This window comes from Tenrec ecaudatus, chromosome 14, assembly GCF_050624435.1.
Source record: "Tenrec ecaudatus isolate mTenEca1 chromosome 14, mTenEca1.hap1, whole genome shotgun sequence".
Taxonomy (NCBI): domain Eukaryota; kingdom Metazoa; phylum Chordata; class Mammalia; order Afrosoricida; family Tenrecidae; genus Tenrec; species Tenrec ecaudatus.
The window spans coordinates 89,850,609-89,867,198 of NC_134543.1; the positions used below are offsets into that span (position 1 = coordinate 89,850,609).

Genomic DNA, 16,590 nt, shown 5'->3' on the forward strand with positions numbered 1-16,590 from the left:
CAGCTGCTGATATAAATAAGAGAGAGATCCAAAGAAGAGAATTTCCAAAGGGAGAAGAGGGCGTGTCTGGAAGTGTGAGAACATTCTCTTCTGAATTACCCGTGCAGCTCAGCAATCTTGGCTGTCAAGCAAATCCACGGCAGGGAAGCTGCGGATTGACCTGGAAGGGTCGTTTTCAAGGCAGAGAGAGATTCGAGGCAAACTTGTTTTGCCCAAGGGTTTACAAGGTGTTTGGTACGAGTTCTAAAATGAATAATACGCTTAATAACAGCACAGTGCTCACAGCGCTTTCTTCAAAGGCCCTCCAAGAGAGTTTTTCACGTTCTGCTCCTCCTTTCAATGTTCCTGGCCAAGGTGGGTGGGAATGGAAGTAACCCTCACTTTACCCCTGTGAAGGCAGGCAGTCCGTCCTTCTAACCCCAGGGGCAACGAGTGAGGACATAAAGGTGTCATCTTCAGCCGACTGCTTTTCTCACTCTCTGGGTTTGGAATATGATTTCCATTTTAAAGTTCCTCTGCCCGACACCAGTTCCTTTGCACGCTCTTGGGTTTATGCTTGTAGCGGTTAGCGTTTATGTCGATTTGCACTGGTGTGAAAGTAGAGCGGTGGAGTCCAACCTGTCAGTTGGATCCCAGCCTGATGATGCCGCCTCAGGATTGACTTTTTCATAAGAGAGTCGGTGTGAACTACTCTTTTGTGCCCTGTTGCCTTCCTGTTTGCCAGACTGTGGGTCGGCCTCAAAGGTGGCCCTATGTGGGAGGCCTGTGGAGGGCTGTCAGCCTCCTGCCAGATGTCTATTGGCCTTGGATGCATGCAGCTCTGTACCCGCTGGCCTGTGATCTCCCTGCTTCACCTTTCTGAATTCTCAGCATGCAGCTACGTGAGTCTGACCGGGGTCGTGGCAAGCATTCGGCCCAGGGATGTGAGTTGGACTAGGATGGGATGCCTTCTTGATTGAAAATTATTTCAGGAGAGAAAGTTCTTTCCTATACATTTGAGTGCCTTTAGTTTTGTTTCTCTACACGACCCAGTCTTACCCAAAGGTCATGCTGCATGACCAGCTTGAGCAAGGTCGCCTCTGAGGATGCAGCCCCGCACACACTGTGTGAGTCTGGGTTGACTAGAGAAGCAAATTTACAGATACTCATGTGCGTGTAGGAGAAAACTTTAAATCAAAGCGCAATTGTACAGTAAGAAAACATCCCAGCCCAGTCCAAGTCCATAAATTCGATATTAGCTCATTCGTCTGTCACCAGTCCATAAATTCTTCTACAGACTCATGCATCACATTTTGGAATGATGCCGAATGCAGGCATAAAGATGACAGACCAGGAGGTGGAAAGCCTTGTGGATCCAGTGGCAGTGGAAGCATCTGCTAGTGCGGGTCCCCACATGGAGGCTCCTCCAGACCCAGGGCTCTGGCTCCATCAGCGTAGCACATCTGGCTTGTCAGCAGGAAGATAAAACAGAGTCTCCTGCCTCCAGAGTGGAAGACAGGAATTCCCGGAATACTCAGGAGAAGGCCATGCCCACACAGAGGCCTCATTGGCTGTAGTTTGATTGACAGGCTGGACTCCACCCTTTCACAAGCTGACAGGAGATTAAGTAACTGCCACACACACCTTGTACTTCTCCTTCAAGCTTCGAATACATGCGTCATTAAAGACTTGTTTTTAACCTGTTTTGCTTTCCTATGCTATCCACTCCATTAAATCAGGGCTGCACACAATCTCATGCTCTATGTTCGAGGGTCTTTCTAACACCTGCCACATAACAGGCAAACAAAACATATTTCTTGAATGAACGAACAGATTTCATTGAGATTCAAGGCAGAGGTTTAAAATGATTGTTTGCTTCCTCATCTGGAAAATCCAGGTAAGAAATATGGCAGATAAGCATTTGAAGGGTTAAATGAAATGATATAAAGTACAAAGCTCAACTCCTATTTTATATGGTAAGAGTTCAATAAACGGGAACTATTATGATTACTAAAATATTTTTAGGTTCTGAGCTTCTTCAAAGCCAGGAGTACAATGTACTTTTTCTCCAGCACGGGGAAGAAAACCATGCCTAATTGTTAAATGAATACAAATTGCCTTTTTATGTTGACAAACCATTTCCAAAACTTGGAAAGAAAAGCGGTAAGGAGGGTGTCTCTGTCGGGGCACCCCTTTCCCAGACACCGCTGACTAGAGCCAATCAGTTCTGCGGAGAAGCAGGGTCCCTACTCAAGTCTCTTCACTGGAAGAGCGCACTGGGAGTCCAGCACAAATGAGTCTGAAGACGCTTGAACTTAGCTCCCCCAGGGAATGACAGGGCCAGGGTGAGCCAGGGCCCAGCAGCTTTGTTTGCTCAGTGCCAATTTAGGCAGGCTGCCAGGCAACTGGTGTGAGCCAAGTCATTGCAAGTGGTGAGGACACGCTCCTCACGGCTGCCCAGCCTGGAAAGGGAGGAGCTGGAGCTCTGCTCAAAACAGCCGTGACACGGAGAGAGCCAACTAAGGATGGCTCACTGCTCATGAAGTTAGCAGTTCCTCGAGTTCACACGGTATGCAAGGTGCTGGTCCATGCACGGCAGACAGCCTGGTCACAGGACTAAGTCCTGTCTGTACAGAGCATGCCTTCCAGTGGCTCTGGAAGATAACAGACACGTTGAAAAATCAAGAAACATGACTTAACAGATTGATAGAGGGCCTATGAGGGAAAGAATGGACAGTCTGCTTAGGTAGTTGGTCTTTTTGAGGATCTGAGGATTGAGGGGGTGGAGAGGAGTGTTCTAGCCGGGGGAGGGGCCCAACAAGGGCCTTGCGAAGGGACAGTGTACTTTGCTATGGTTGCGACTAGCCTGTTGGACAGTGTGTGTAGAGAGGGGATGGCTGATTTAAGAGGGATGACTGAGGTAGGTGGTAAGATTAGTGAGGTAAGGCAAAGTCTCTGGAACTACTGTACAGAGTGTGGATTTTCTTTTGTGTGTAATAATAAATAAAAGGCTTTAAATGGAGGAATGATACAATCTTACTAATTACTTTAAAAGACCTCCTGGTAGTAATAAGTTGAAGAGGTAGTAGAGGTTTGGTAGACTAATTTGGTGATACCAATTCTTCCTATCATACAATTCATCTTTTGCTAAAGGCAATGATATGATGGGTGTAATCTCCTTGACTTGGGTTTAGCCCTGTGAGGTGGTCTTGACCGTGTGACTTGATTTGGCCAATGGGACGTTAGTGACACTGACATAGACGGATGAGTTTGGGTTTGTTTCCTTGAACTTCTGCCACTATTAAGGGAACCAACACACTTTGGGTGGGTACTGCTCCTCCAGTCCTGGCCTCAGAATGAAATAGGTAGAGCAGAGCCAGCGCAGGAAACCCACAGAGCCGTGTCTGCTTCCCAGCCCTCTTGCAGATGTCTGAGCAAGAGAGAAATGCTCATTTTCTAATGCCACTGAGATTCTGAGGTTGCTTACTATGCAGCGAAGGCATCCTGATGCATGGGGGTTGTTGGTGTTAGGTGCTATCGAGTACATTCCAATTAAAAAATCATTTTACTGGGGGCTCCTACAACTCTTATCACAATCCATCCATCCATCATTGTGTCAAGCACATTTGTACATTTGTTGCCATCATCATTTTCAAAACATTTTCTTTCTACTTGAGCCCTTGGTATTGCTCATTTCCCCCCCTCCCTCACCCTTCCCCACCTCATGAACCCTTGATAATTTATAAATTATTATTTTTTCATGTCTTACACTGACCAATGTCTCCCTCCACCCACATTTCTGTTGTCCGTCCCCCAAGGATAGAGTTATATATAGATCATTGTGATCAATTTCCCTCCACCTTCCTCTTCCCCTCCTGGCATTGCTACTCTCATTACTGGCCCTGAGGGGTTTATCTGTCCTGGATTCCCTGTGTTTCCAGCTCTTATTGATACCAGTGTACATCTTCTGGTCTAGCTGGGATTGTAAGGTGATTCCAATTCATGTACACCCTATGAACAAAATGAAACCCTCCCTGGTCCTATGCAATTCTCACACTCGTGACGCTTGAGCGCCTTGTTGCAGCCACGGTATCCATCTATCTTGTCAAAGGTCTTCCTCTTTTTCACTGCCCCCCTACTTTACCAGGCAAGGATGGCGAGACTCTGTCTTCTGCACTTTGGACGGGAGGAACTGGTCCTTGGAAAAGGGCATGATGCTTGGGATAAAAGTAGAGGCAGATGAAGCCGTTCCTGCGTTCCCGCTGTAGTCCAGATGTAAGGTCAAGGTAGCTTGGAGTAGGCCGTGGAGGGTGGAGGGAAAGAGAAGCAGTCTGATTTCAGGTAGCCTTAATACATTGAAACAATGGAATCTGGTGTTTGACTGGCTGTAGGGATAGGAGACTATGAATCAAGGGTGCCCCCTAAGATCTGGCTTCAGTCTCTGAGAAGAGGAAGTGTTTGTTAGGGAGATGGCGATTCCTTGCCGGGGTGTGTGTGTGTGTGTAGGGGGGGCGAAGGCTAAGTTTCAGGGAGATAGTTTCAAAGTGTTTACTAAAACACCCCTGCACCCCCAATCTAATAAGGAGACAGCTAGATGCACAATCTGGGTCTCAGGGAACACAGTAAGCTTGCACATGCACTTTTGGGTGTTGTCAGCATGTATGCGGAATGTAAGAGAGAATAAAACCACACAGGGGGAAAGGCAGCGTAGCCAAGAACATTTCCAGGTCAGTTGTGGGATTATAAAGAGACTTTTCCCCAGCTTTGTCTCCCTGAAGACATGCCAAACATTAGAGGCAATTTGCTAGCATATGGTGGGAGGTCAGATGCTTAGAGACATGCTCCCTGAAGGCAGTCTGTTGCCAGACTACCGTTTTGTCCCACTCCCTGCTGTTAAGGACAATGGGCCCTCACTGACCCGTAGCCCTACAGGCGGGTTGTGGGTGGTAGTAGCTGAGTGGTAGAGATGGTGGCAGTGGGGATAGTGCATGCTATTCAATGGTTACTAAGTATTTGCTGTCATTGTCGCCACCACCCACAGTGAACACTTCCTGCATCGCTCACCACCACCACCACCCACCACGATAATCTCCACAACCTACTGTCATCACCCACCACCTACTCATTATGCCTATATCCCCATCATCACAATTTTCCATCCACGATCACCAACCCCAACCTTCTTTGCCATCTTCTCCTATCAGCTGCCATCTCTTATCTCCACCTCCCATCACGATTCCCACCAACTACAGTCCAGCGCCACCACATCCAGTATCACCACCCATTTCAATCATTTCCACAACCTGCTATGACCATCCATTACCCAACCCTAGTATCTTACCATCATTCTTAGCAGCATCTACCATCACCAATTCCACTACTGAGCACCATACTGTCAAGACTCCCAACATCTACCACACCACCACCTTCCATACCATCTATTACCCACCATCATTCAACATCATCCATTATCACTGACGGTGAACACACTCATTCTCCGCCATGACCTCCCACACCCACTTCACCGTTCACTGCTTAGAACAGGATCTCAATGGGAACCCCCGCCCCCCCTCCCCCCACAAAACCAGTTCTGAAATTTGAAAACATTGAAGTGGCCAGGAAGTCCTTTTTAACTACCTCTTAGGATTAAGGCTTTGAGACCCGAAGACATCCAGACAGTCTTCCCATTTCCAATGTCCTAGCACTCTTGTAAGGACCAACAACTAGCACTAGTTAAAACTGAATGTCAATTGACTGTGCTTCCGGTATTGTGCTAAACTACATTTTCTGTGGATTGTTTCATTTCAGGCCCGAACAACTCTGGGAGGCACATATTGTTATCTCTATATTAAAAAACAAAACAAAAACCCCAATGGCATCATGCAACATTCTGCTCAATTTCCCAAGTTCATACAAGAACTCAACTTGAACCCGATATTGCACTCCACAGCCCTTTCTTCTCTCACATTACACTGTTGAGTGAGCAGAGCTATTCCAATGGATTCTAACTCTTTCTCTTTCCTACTCTCCATCGCTCTCTTTTCACACACCCCTCTTTGGTAGTATAGTCCCATCATTTCAGCTATAGGTTGTCTACAAACACCAATCTATTGATTGATCGATCTCTGTCCTACAACCCCAATTTGGGGCCGCCCTAGTTGAGTATCACACACTGCCGATGCAACACGAGCCAAACCAAACCAAGCATGTGATCTTGCATTCCACACAACTTCAATCCTTCTGACATCTGTGTTTCTTTCTTTCCTTCCCCTCCAATCTCTAAGCTTCAATTTGACTTTTGTTCCACCTCTCTCAACATCCTCAGGCTCAGCCGCCCATCACCTCCTCCACCACCATGATAATCCCCAAACTTGTCACCGCCACCTTGGCACAGCTCCAGTCATCTAGGCACCAGCATCTCTCCCTGGACCCAAGTCCACACTTCTCAATATGGCCCCATGTCATTGTCATTCTTCTGTTAAAACGGTTTCCCAGTTCTCTGCACAGTGAATCAAGCTTGAGTATCATGTCTTGACATTTAAGTTCTCCTCCCTGATAGCCTCCTACCTGCCCTCTTTCTCTACGTCCATTTAGGTCACCACTCTCTGGACCAACAGATCACTGCTTCTTGACAACACAGCATGATTCCGACTTCAGGTGACTACTCATGCTGCTTCTAAACTGGGACGCGTTTTTGCACCTCTGTCTCTGGAAATTCCACTCTTTCAAATCTCTCTCTAGTGTCACCTCTCCCAGCAGGCTTCTTCTGACCCTCTGGCCGGGTGACAGGATCCTTCTCTTGTAACCCTTCAAAACCCTCTTCTTGTCTAATTTTATTGTGGCCTCTGTCCCTATCCGCCTTCCTGTCTTGTTACGCCAGACGGTCTCTGAAAGCAGAGGCAGATTTTCTTTACCTAAAACCAAATGTGGAACTTCGTAGGAAAGGGCTACAATAAGCATTAAAGTAAAACACACCTATTTTTCTACCAATGAGCCAATTTCCTAGGACGTGTCGCATTATGAAATTGTCCTGAGAAGAATGTTATGTTAAAATAAGATAACGTGAGGGGAGAGCAAATGAGGCCAACCAAATACTTTAGCTTGGAATTTAGTTCACTGTGGCAGGGCACCGCTAGCATACGCCAGTGCTGGGACTTGGACAATCCCGATTCTAACCTTGCCCCTACACCTGCACAGCCCAGGTAGACGGTCCCACTAAGCGACTCATGAATCTCCTGACTTGACTGTGACTGCGACCCAGATTAATAAGTTGGTCCTACTTTGATTGGGCTGGCCTGCCAGACAGTAGTTAGTTACATAATTTGTTACGCCTTAGGAATCCTTTAAGCCAACCCAAAAAAGTGTTTTCTCTTCACCCTCACATCTCTGTGTTAATTCTTGACAGGTAAGCAGTCTCTGGGTAATGACTATCTGACTTACATACATGTGGTTATGAACCAACTCCCTGAAAAGCTACATTAGTAATTGTAGGTACATACAATGATTTGTAATCAATGGGGGTCATTTTGCAACAGGTGTAAACCAAAACCTGTTGTTACGATTTAAGCACAAATTCGATGTAAAGACATTGAGGACTGGAGCTGGTTGGTCACCCCGGGGTTCCTCTAGAACACTCCGTTAGACTGAACGTGGCCTCCTGAAGAAGACAGAGAGCAGCAGGAGATAATGTATCAGGACCTGGCCGGGAGGTCCCAGGGGAACAAGACAGACCTCTCCAGGTCTGCGAGAGGGAAACAAGAGAAGAGAATTGATCCAAATATGAAGAATTGAGTGCACACTGTAGGGAAGTTAGCAGGAAGAGTCTAAGGGGACAAGAACACAATTCCCTGGCAGGTGATCATTCCATGTCAATATGTTGACATATTGATAATATCGGTTCGGTGAGCTCTCAGCTGTGGAAGAAGTGGCATGATTGAGTGAGAGCCAATCCCTCTATGAGACTGTGCGAACCAGCAGTTGGATTTGTTCACTTGTGGGTCCCTATCTGGAGAAGGGAAGGGGTTAGAACTATAATCTAACTATAAGGAAATCCACAGTTTAACAAAAACATGGGAGACCACAAATGTTTTCAAGGAGGCAGGCCATGTACTTTATGCAAGATCCAATACTCTGATCCAATATTGCAGCATTGGCACAACTGAAGAATTTTGAGTGACTTGGAATTCACTGTGTTTGAGCAGTAAAGTTATGTTTGGAAGAGTAACAACAATGGTTGCTATAGCAATTATTTTTCCTCTCTAGAGTTTTGTTAATCCTTACAGTCCTTCAGCTAATCTTGATTTTATCCAATCACTCATCTACCCACCCCACCCACCCACCCACCCAGCCAGCCAAAACCTGCAATGCCGGGAGGCACATCTGCTGTTAGCTCTGCGATGCCCTTGAAGCCGTGGCCCCACTTTCCTGAGAGGAGAGATACAGAGGTGACAAGGCCCATTCTTGAATAGTGAATCTCTTACTGGAGAGGTGGCTAGGCCTTGGTGCTGTGTTCACTGGACTCTGTCCATTAGACTCTGCCTGATTCTCCCTAGGAATTTTCTGCCAGCTGCCAGCACCTACAAGGTCTATGATATTTATTGACAGGAAGCAATAAAAGAGTCCCCCTCTCCCTTTACATACCCATGACCGGGCTCGCCTACCTCCGAAGGGCAGAGAAAACTCAGGACTCACTGTTCACGAAGACTGCAAACCGCAGGAAGGACAGGTAGCGCTCTCCCTCGATGGGGTTCCAGCCGACATCGGGGTACCCCTTGGCCAGAAGCATGGGGCAGCTCTGTAGGCCACAGCCTGCCAAGTATGTCACCACCTGCCAATGACAATACAAAAGTAAGGACCTGCTTTTTACCTTAGAGATGCTTGTGAGACCTGAGAAACTTGGATCAGAACTGAAAGACTTTCATTTCCCTAGAAGCTCGATAGAGACCAGCACTTTTAAAGTAAATAATTTGGTAGCTTTAGAACCTGAGCCTCCAATCCACTTTGGCTTCCAAGCAATTGTCATTCCATTTAGCAGGAAGCCGGCAGGTAGAGTCACTTGCCAGGCTTCCCTGGTTCTGACAAGGGGGAACTGCCCTTTACGAACAGTCCTAAGGAGCAACAAGCATCTGTCTTGCAAGACAATAGTGGAGAGAGTGGACACCTTGTAGTGTCCAGCCTATTCATTTGCCGCATTCGTTTGGTCATGCTATGGTGAAGGTAAACTCTTCAGTCCTTGGTTGATGCTGAGTTGACCCTTCAGCATCATGAGTCAAGAATTGTCCCTGTAATAGCTGTCCCAAAGTCCAACGGCAAGATGCAAAGACTGGGTGACCAGTCATGAAGCCCCGGCCAATAAGGGACAAGGAATGCCAGTGCTCTCTTTGCTTCTGGATTACTAGACACTGATCATGAGACCCCACCTCTGGGATCTTCTACAGAATTTTAAATTTTGCCTACTTTTAAGCAGGTATCCGTCAGAAAAGCCTTTGCTTAACACGAGGCTGTTATTCTGCTTCTAATGCACCTTTACTTAAAATGAGAATGGACCTTTGGTTAAAATGAGGTTGGTAGTCTAATTTTGACTCCTGTACTCGATCCGTGCGGGGACAAGAGATGAACCCACTACACGACACAATCCTCACCATCACTTTTATTTTCCAATCCTTACAGCCTGGCACATAGTAGGTGCTCAATCATTGCTAAATAAGTAGGCTATTCATTTAGCAAGGAACCATTGTCATACTTACTCCCCTAAACCAGGAAGAACACTATTCTGCTTGGAGCTTAGATTTGATTTTCTCTTAGAAATACCCGTGTTTGGGAGTACAGGTGCAGGGTATTTTACTGGGCACTAGACCACCATCTGTATGTGTGTGCTGGACAGAGGAGTCAGCTCTTGCTTCAATGTCAATGGAAGGAATTGCTGTTGAGGTCAACAAAAGGGAAGAATGTACTATGACCTTGACTGGTTCTTTGCTGGGTAACGACTGGCCCTGATTGGAATAAAATCTGCTGTGTTGCGCTGGGTCATGTGCAAGGAGGCACACAAACCTCACCATCATCCTCTTCTCCACATTTCCCCACATCCCAGTGCTATTTCTCCAACCCAGTTAGCTAGCATCCACTCAACACATCTTACACCTTTATAAGGCAGGCTCCATCTCTTAGTTGAGTAATACCCTCTCAAGGGTTAAACTGAGGTTGAGAATAAGGGACGGCTTACAAAACCCTCTGGGGGGAGTGAGTTATGTGTTGGGTTGCTAACTCCAAGGTCAGCAGATTGAACCCACCAGCTCCTCTAAGGGAGACATACGTAGCTATCTTCTCTGGTCAAGATTTATAGCGTTGGAAATGCAAGGGAGTAGCTCAACTCTGTCCCACAGGGTCCTGTGAGTTAGAACCACATCAATGGCAGTGGTGGTGACCGCCAAGCTCACCACCCCAAACACTGGGCAGTGTAAGTGGTTATGTGCTCCTGCTAAACAAACGGCAGCTGGTTCAAATCCAGCCAGAAGCTCCTTGGCAGAAAGGCCTGGCAGTCTACTCTTGAAAGATTGCTGTCCCTGCAGTCCCATGGAGGACAGCTCCTTCTTGGAAACTCATGGGCTCCAGTGAGTGGTAATCCAGTTGTTTACAACTAGCTTTCAAAATTAAAAAAAAATATAATAGTGAATGACCATGAACATGCATGTCTTCTAGGGGACTGCTATTCTATAGTGTGCTGATGCTGGCACAACATTGAAAGAGAGAGAGAGAGAGGAGAGGAGAGGAGAAAGTGTGTGTGTATGTGTGTATATATGTGTGTGTGTTGGGGAGGAGGTCTCTCTTCAACACAGGCCTACTGACCTATGGGATTCACCCTCAAGGTTTCCCCTTGGTAGGACACGCTTATTCCTCCCGCAGCTGGCTGGATCTATTACAGGGAATCCTAAATTGTATTTGACTGGGACTCCTCTTAAAGTAATTTCCAAGAGCAGAATGACTCCATTATGCTATCAGGTTGTTGGATAAATATCATCCTTGACAAGCCCACTAAATAGATTCTTTCCTTGACTTCTGCTTTTAACTTAATGGTTTATTAGGGGCCCAATGAGGTTCAATAAGATGTTTTTTTGCATCTGACAAAAAATATATATTTCTACTTATGTTTTTGTTGCCCCTCCTCATAATAGACCCAAATTAAAAAAATATTGAATGTGGACAATGAAAATACCCTCCCACTCCAAACCCGCCATCGTCCTCCAGGACAGAAGAGCCACCCTATCAGGCGTCCGAAGCTGACCATCTCTCAGCCAACCTCATCTTTTCCCGGGAGAGCAGTGGCTGGTGGGTTCCAGCCATGGACCTCAGGCTAGCAGTACAACTCTTAACCCACGGTACCACCAGAGTGGCACCTGAAAAAGACCTGAAAGCCAGCTAGGGGCCACACCACTCTCCTACTCCACCACTACGTAAGCTTCTCCCACCAGAAGCGGGCTCTACGAGGCAGACATACTCTCTGTCCAGCTTATGGAGACCCTGAGTTATTTGTTGAACGCAGCTTTGAGAAAGCAACAGCGGTGGCTAATTATCATCTCATGCTAACAGTCAGACACGGTGTGGTAGTTATATAATCGTCAATTTGAGAGGATTAGGAGTGAAGGGGTGGAGTCGAGTCTGTCAATCGGATCATAGCCAATGAGGCTTCTGTGTGGACATGGCCTTCTCCTGAGAATTCTGGGAATTCCGGTACTTCCTCCTTGGAGGCGGGAGACTCTCTACTCATACCCTGGGAGACAAAGCAGCTGACAAGACACATGGATCCACTCTGATGCAGAGACCCTTTCCAGCACTGAAATGTTTCCAATGACACCGGATCCAAAGACTTTTTACCCACTGGCCTGTGATCTTCTACGTTCGGCATCATTGCATGTGTTTCATGAGTCTGAAGAGGACTTAATAGATTGGTATCGGATATATGGGCTAATATTGGACTTGATCTGAACTGGGCTGGGATGTTTTCTTAATGTTCAATTGCTCTGTATATAAATCTCTTATACACCTGTGTGTCTCCATGGATTTGCTTCTCTAGTCTATCCAGACTACACTGCTGCTTGCTGGGGGATTACTCTGCCAAGGCCTGAAAGAATCCAGTCCCCTCGAGGGGGACAGCTGGCATCTGCCTTGGGTAGACAAAGACCACCTGAAGCAGTGATTCTTTAATCCAAAAGGCGATGTGCCTTCTTTTCTCCCTTTACCTCCACAAGTCTTCCCAGAGTTGTCCACACTGGCTATTTGGGGGGCGGGTCAAACATCCACATCTGTCATTCCTATCCCCACTGAGCTGCTTGGACCCGGCATCTCTGGTATTTCTGTCTCTCCCTTTGGCAGTCCCCGGAATCTCCCAAGTGGGTGCTTCTTTTCCCCGTCTCCTCCTTCCAACGCTGGTCTTCAGAGCCCCGGCCTGCGCGCCTCTCGTCTTGCTCTGGGCCCCTTGGGAGCAGTCACATCTGCTGTTCCAGCTTCAGTCTCCTCCATCTGCTCTGTCTACATGCTTAGCGCTCTCTCTGGGCTCTACCACGATTCACCAGCTCCCCAATTGACACAGACGCTTGGGAGCCTCAGGGCGCCTCCAACTCATGATTACCCCAAGCACACGGCTTCCTCAAATCTGTCCCCTCACCTGCATTCCCGAGAGGAAGACCCATCCCTTGCCTCCTGCAACTCCTCTCCCCGCTTCAATAAAGAGCTGGTGCTCAACAGGACTCAGTGCGTGATTCTCGCCAACGCAGCCGATGTGCACCCTCCAGCCCTTGGTCAGCGTAGGCTTGCGTGGCTCTGGTGAAGCTGCATGGCCACCAGTGATGCTTCCCAACTATGACAGCCTAGGAAAAAGGCCTGGAAACCTATTCTGAAAATCAGCCCCAATCAAAGCCCCGTGGAGCACAAAGGTCTGACCCTCAACTGTCTACAGGGACAGGCCATGAAGAGGCAGTGTTGCATTCTACGGCGCATCAGGTGGTCCTGAGTTGGGGGCCCACCTTGATGCCAGGTAACAGCAGCAACGTCCTCCTCTCAAGTTGCTGCGTGCCGTCCAGGTGATCCGCACGCACACACACACACCATCTGACCCGTCCAGGTGATCCGCACACACCCACACCCACACCCACACCCACACACACACACCATCTGACCCGTCCAGGTGATCCGCGAGCGCGTGCGCGCGCGCACACACACACACACACACACACACACCATCTGACCCATCCAGGTGATCCGCACGCATACACATACCATCTGACCTGTCCAGGTGATACGCATGCACACACACACACCATCTGACTTGTCCAGGTGATCCGACACCATCTGACTTGTCCAGGTGATCCACACGCACACACACACACCATCTGACCCGTCCAGGTGATCCGCACACACACACACCATCTGACCTGTCCAGGTGATCCGCACACACACACATCATCTGACCCGTCCAGGTGATCCGCATGCACAGACACACCATCTGACCTGTCCAAGTGATACACACGCACACACACACACCATCTGACCCGTCCAGGTGATCTGCATGCACGCACACACCATCTGACCCATCCAGGTGATCCGCACGCACACACACACCATCTTACGGAATGGAACGCAGCCATCTCAGGGCACCAGTTTTGGGCAAAAAACAGCATGCTTCTCTTGCCCCACACACCTGGCTCACCTGACCTTGTTCAGGGCGATGTCTTTTTGTTTCTGTGACTGAAGAGGGATGTGAAATGACAGTGGTTTGAGAATGCAGAAGAGGTGAAGAAAAAAAATGAGGGAGGAGCTGCCAGCCATGCAAACAGATGAGGTTGAATAATGCTTCCAAGAATGGAATCGCAGATTTCACAAACGTATTAAGTACAATGAAGAGTACATTGAAAGTGATAAGGTTGTTTTGTAAAAATAAAAAAAAATTAAATACATGGCTTTGAAAAAAAAAATCCATTTTGGGGGGAAGGGTGTACCCTTTTGTAGCCCAGGAGCCAAGAGCTGAGGAAGAAGTCCAGACAGCATGTGACTTCGGTTCTTATTCACACTCACAAAACAAGGTGTTCATCTGCCAGCCACACAGTGCTGGAAACAGCCCCAGAACAGAATGGGGGAAGATACAGGTGAACCGCCCCCAAACACAGGGCATGGAAGTAAGTCACAGTGCCAGGCAGGGGTGGCTCAGTTTACAGGGATATGACAGAAGTGGGCAGTCTTTACGTTTATACAGAGGAGTCACTCTCTGTCCTGTTTCTTTAGTTTGGACGCACACCTCTATCAGGAACCACCAGGTCTGGAGACAAATGGGGCCAAGTTCACGCACAGAAAGTGTGCAGAGAGAGGCCCACGTGTTCAAGGACATCCCTGCCCAGAGGGGCAAGTTGGGTCATCATGACTCTTCTGTTCCCAATTGCTCACAGTCGACCACCTACTCCGTTTATGCCCTAAAGGGAGCCTAGCCTTTAGTTTGCTTCTCCTTCCCTGCCTGCCCTTTGGCACCCCCAGCCCCCAAGGCCAGTTACCTTCTCGAGGTCTGGTTCCTCTAAGCCCAGGGCTAACTCGTTGTTGTCCATGACGGAAGACGCTGCCACATCCAGCGGGGTGTACCCTCTCATGGACGGGGAGGCTGAGGAAGAGAGAAGGGGCCAGGAAAAGGACACAGGCCACCCAGTGCTAAGCGAGGGCTGCAGTACATACAAATGAACAGCAGAGGGCGGCAAACGCACTGCAACCTGGGCCACAGCTCTGGTCTTCAATGGGGCAGCTCAGCACAGTTGATACTGGGACATCAACCAGCTCTCTTTGCTAACCTCCCTCCTCACACTAATTACTGAGAGAGGATACGGAATCCGTGAGGAAATACAAGATCTTCTGTCACGACCTATTTCCCTTTTCCTTTTTTTATTAGTTGAGATTGAATATATCTAGACTACATATTTTCAAGCCCTTTCTAAAAATAAAGCTTCCTGCGACCCCCCCCCGCCTTTTAGCAATCTGTGTTTATGACTTTTCACACGTGTCGACAAAGGACAAACACAGGACATCCACACAAAGGACGCAGGGGCCCTGGGACCAACTCAGCGCAGCATCTCGGGTTTTCAGACAGTGCCCATCTGCCTGAGAGCGACCCCAGGTCACCCGAATCGTGTGTGATGGCTTTCCTTAGTCTATTTCCTGTGATCCTTCTGAAGAGCTTCTCAGGCTAGCATGACGAAAGAGTTCACGTGCTGTAACATGTGATAGTCGCAGGCGGCATTGGATAACCAGAAACCATGGCGTTAGCTAACAGGAGCTGCGATTGCAGCTGCCACAAATTCCTGCGCTCTCCGTCCAGAACAATGCGTAAGGCGCATGCGCCGGCAGTTGCTCTTCCAGGGGTCACGGTGATGGATTTATGCTGTTCTTCCAGAGTGCTCCTGGCCAGTTCAACTCACAGCTCAGGAAGAGCACTTGCTGGCTGGCCGGCCGGCAGGATAGGCACGTAGTCTGCAGCCAGCCAGCCAAGAAGAGCTTGGACCTGCGACCTTGGTCTCACACGCACTGGCCCTGCTCATTAGCCGAGTGTCCCCAGACTAGCTCTGCTACCCCACACAGGGTTCATAGGGACTGGGCCACGCGTCCAGGGAAGATGAGGTAAAGCCATACGCATACGCCCAAACGAAGCATCACCGGTCCTGGTTGGTAACAACAGCTTGGCCCACGCGGAGCAAAAAGATAAGAGCATCTTTGCTTCTCATGTTCTTAGATCTGTGGGATGTCTTGCTTGCATTCACAAGTACTGCTGCAGGCCCAGAAGAAGCCTGGTGGTGTAGCTGCACGGCTGGGCTGTTAACCTCAAGGTCGGTCAGCAGTTGGAAACCGCCAGCCGCTCTCCAGGTGGAAAGAGGAGGCTCTCTACTCCCGTGAAGGGTTCCGGCCTCAGAAATCCATGGAGGCAGTTCACATCCTGTCCTGCTGGGTCACTAGGGGCTGGAATCAACAACTCCACAGCAGTGATTGTCCCCCCTCCCCACCCTCCGCCTGGGAGTTGCATGATTCTAACTGCTGTCCCTGTCTCCCAAATGGCCAGCAGGGGGAGCGAGTTGGTCAGTGGGGGCCACAATAGGACTTACCTAGGCCCACGCTGCTGTTCTCCAGCAGGTAGCTCAGGTGCTCAAACATGGCCTTCTGGTTTTGACGGCTAATTCGACAGAAATAACACAGGAAGCGGCAACAGCTAGCAACCATCTTTGGAAAAGCAATCTGTAGAGAGAGGTGGGGAGTGTGGTTGTTGTACAGGAAAGCATCCCGAGGGGCTATGCATTGGCTGCTAACCATATGCTCAGGGGTTCGAACTCACCAGCCCCTCTGCAGGAGAAAGACCGGCAGCCCTGCAAACCCAAAGGGGCAGCTATACTCTGTCCTATCAGGTCAAGCAGGTGTCGGAATCGGCTCGGCGGTAGTGAGGTTGTTCATTAGTGTGCTTTATTAGAGAGTTGGTTGTGTGCAGTACACTGCGAAGGGCTCAGAAAACAGGTCTGCTCCTCACCTCCAGTTTGTGCCAGGATTATTCCCAGGAAGGATAGAAAGTGGATACCCCACAAGAAGCTTCCAGAA

The 16,590-nt window shown here is 48.5% G+C and overlaps 1 protein-coding gene across 1 annotated transcript in view; it reads right to left on the reverse strand.

Annotated features, from left to right (window-relative positions):
- The window catches only part of RYR3 (ryanodine receptor 3), a 418,103-nt gene that overhangs the window by 133,331 nt on the left and 268,182 nt on the right, over nt 1–16,590 (reverse strand). Inside the window, exons 41-43 of the mRNA XM_075532282.1 lie at nt 16,107–16,236; nt 14,517–14,620; nt 8,671–8,806 (exon numbers count right to left, since the gene is read on the reverse strand). Of these exons, the coding sequence (XP_075388397.1) occupies nt 8,671–8,806; nt 14,517–14,620; nt 16,107–16,236 (370 nt within the window). The remainder of the gene's footprint in view (nt 1–8,670; nt 8,807–14,516; nt 14,621–16,106; nt 16,237–16,590) is intronic.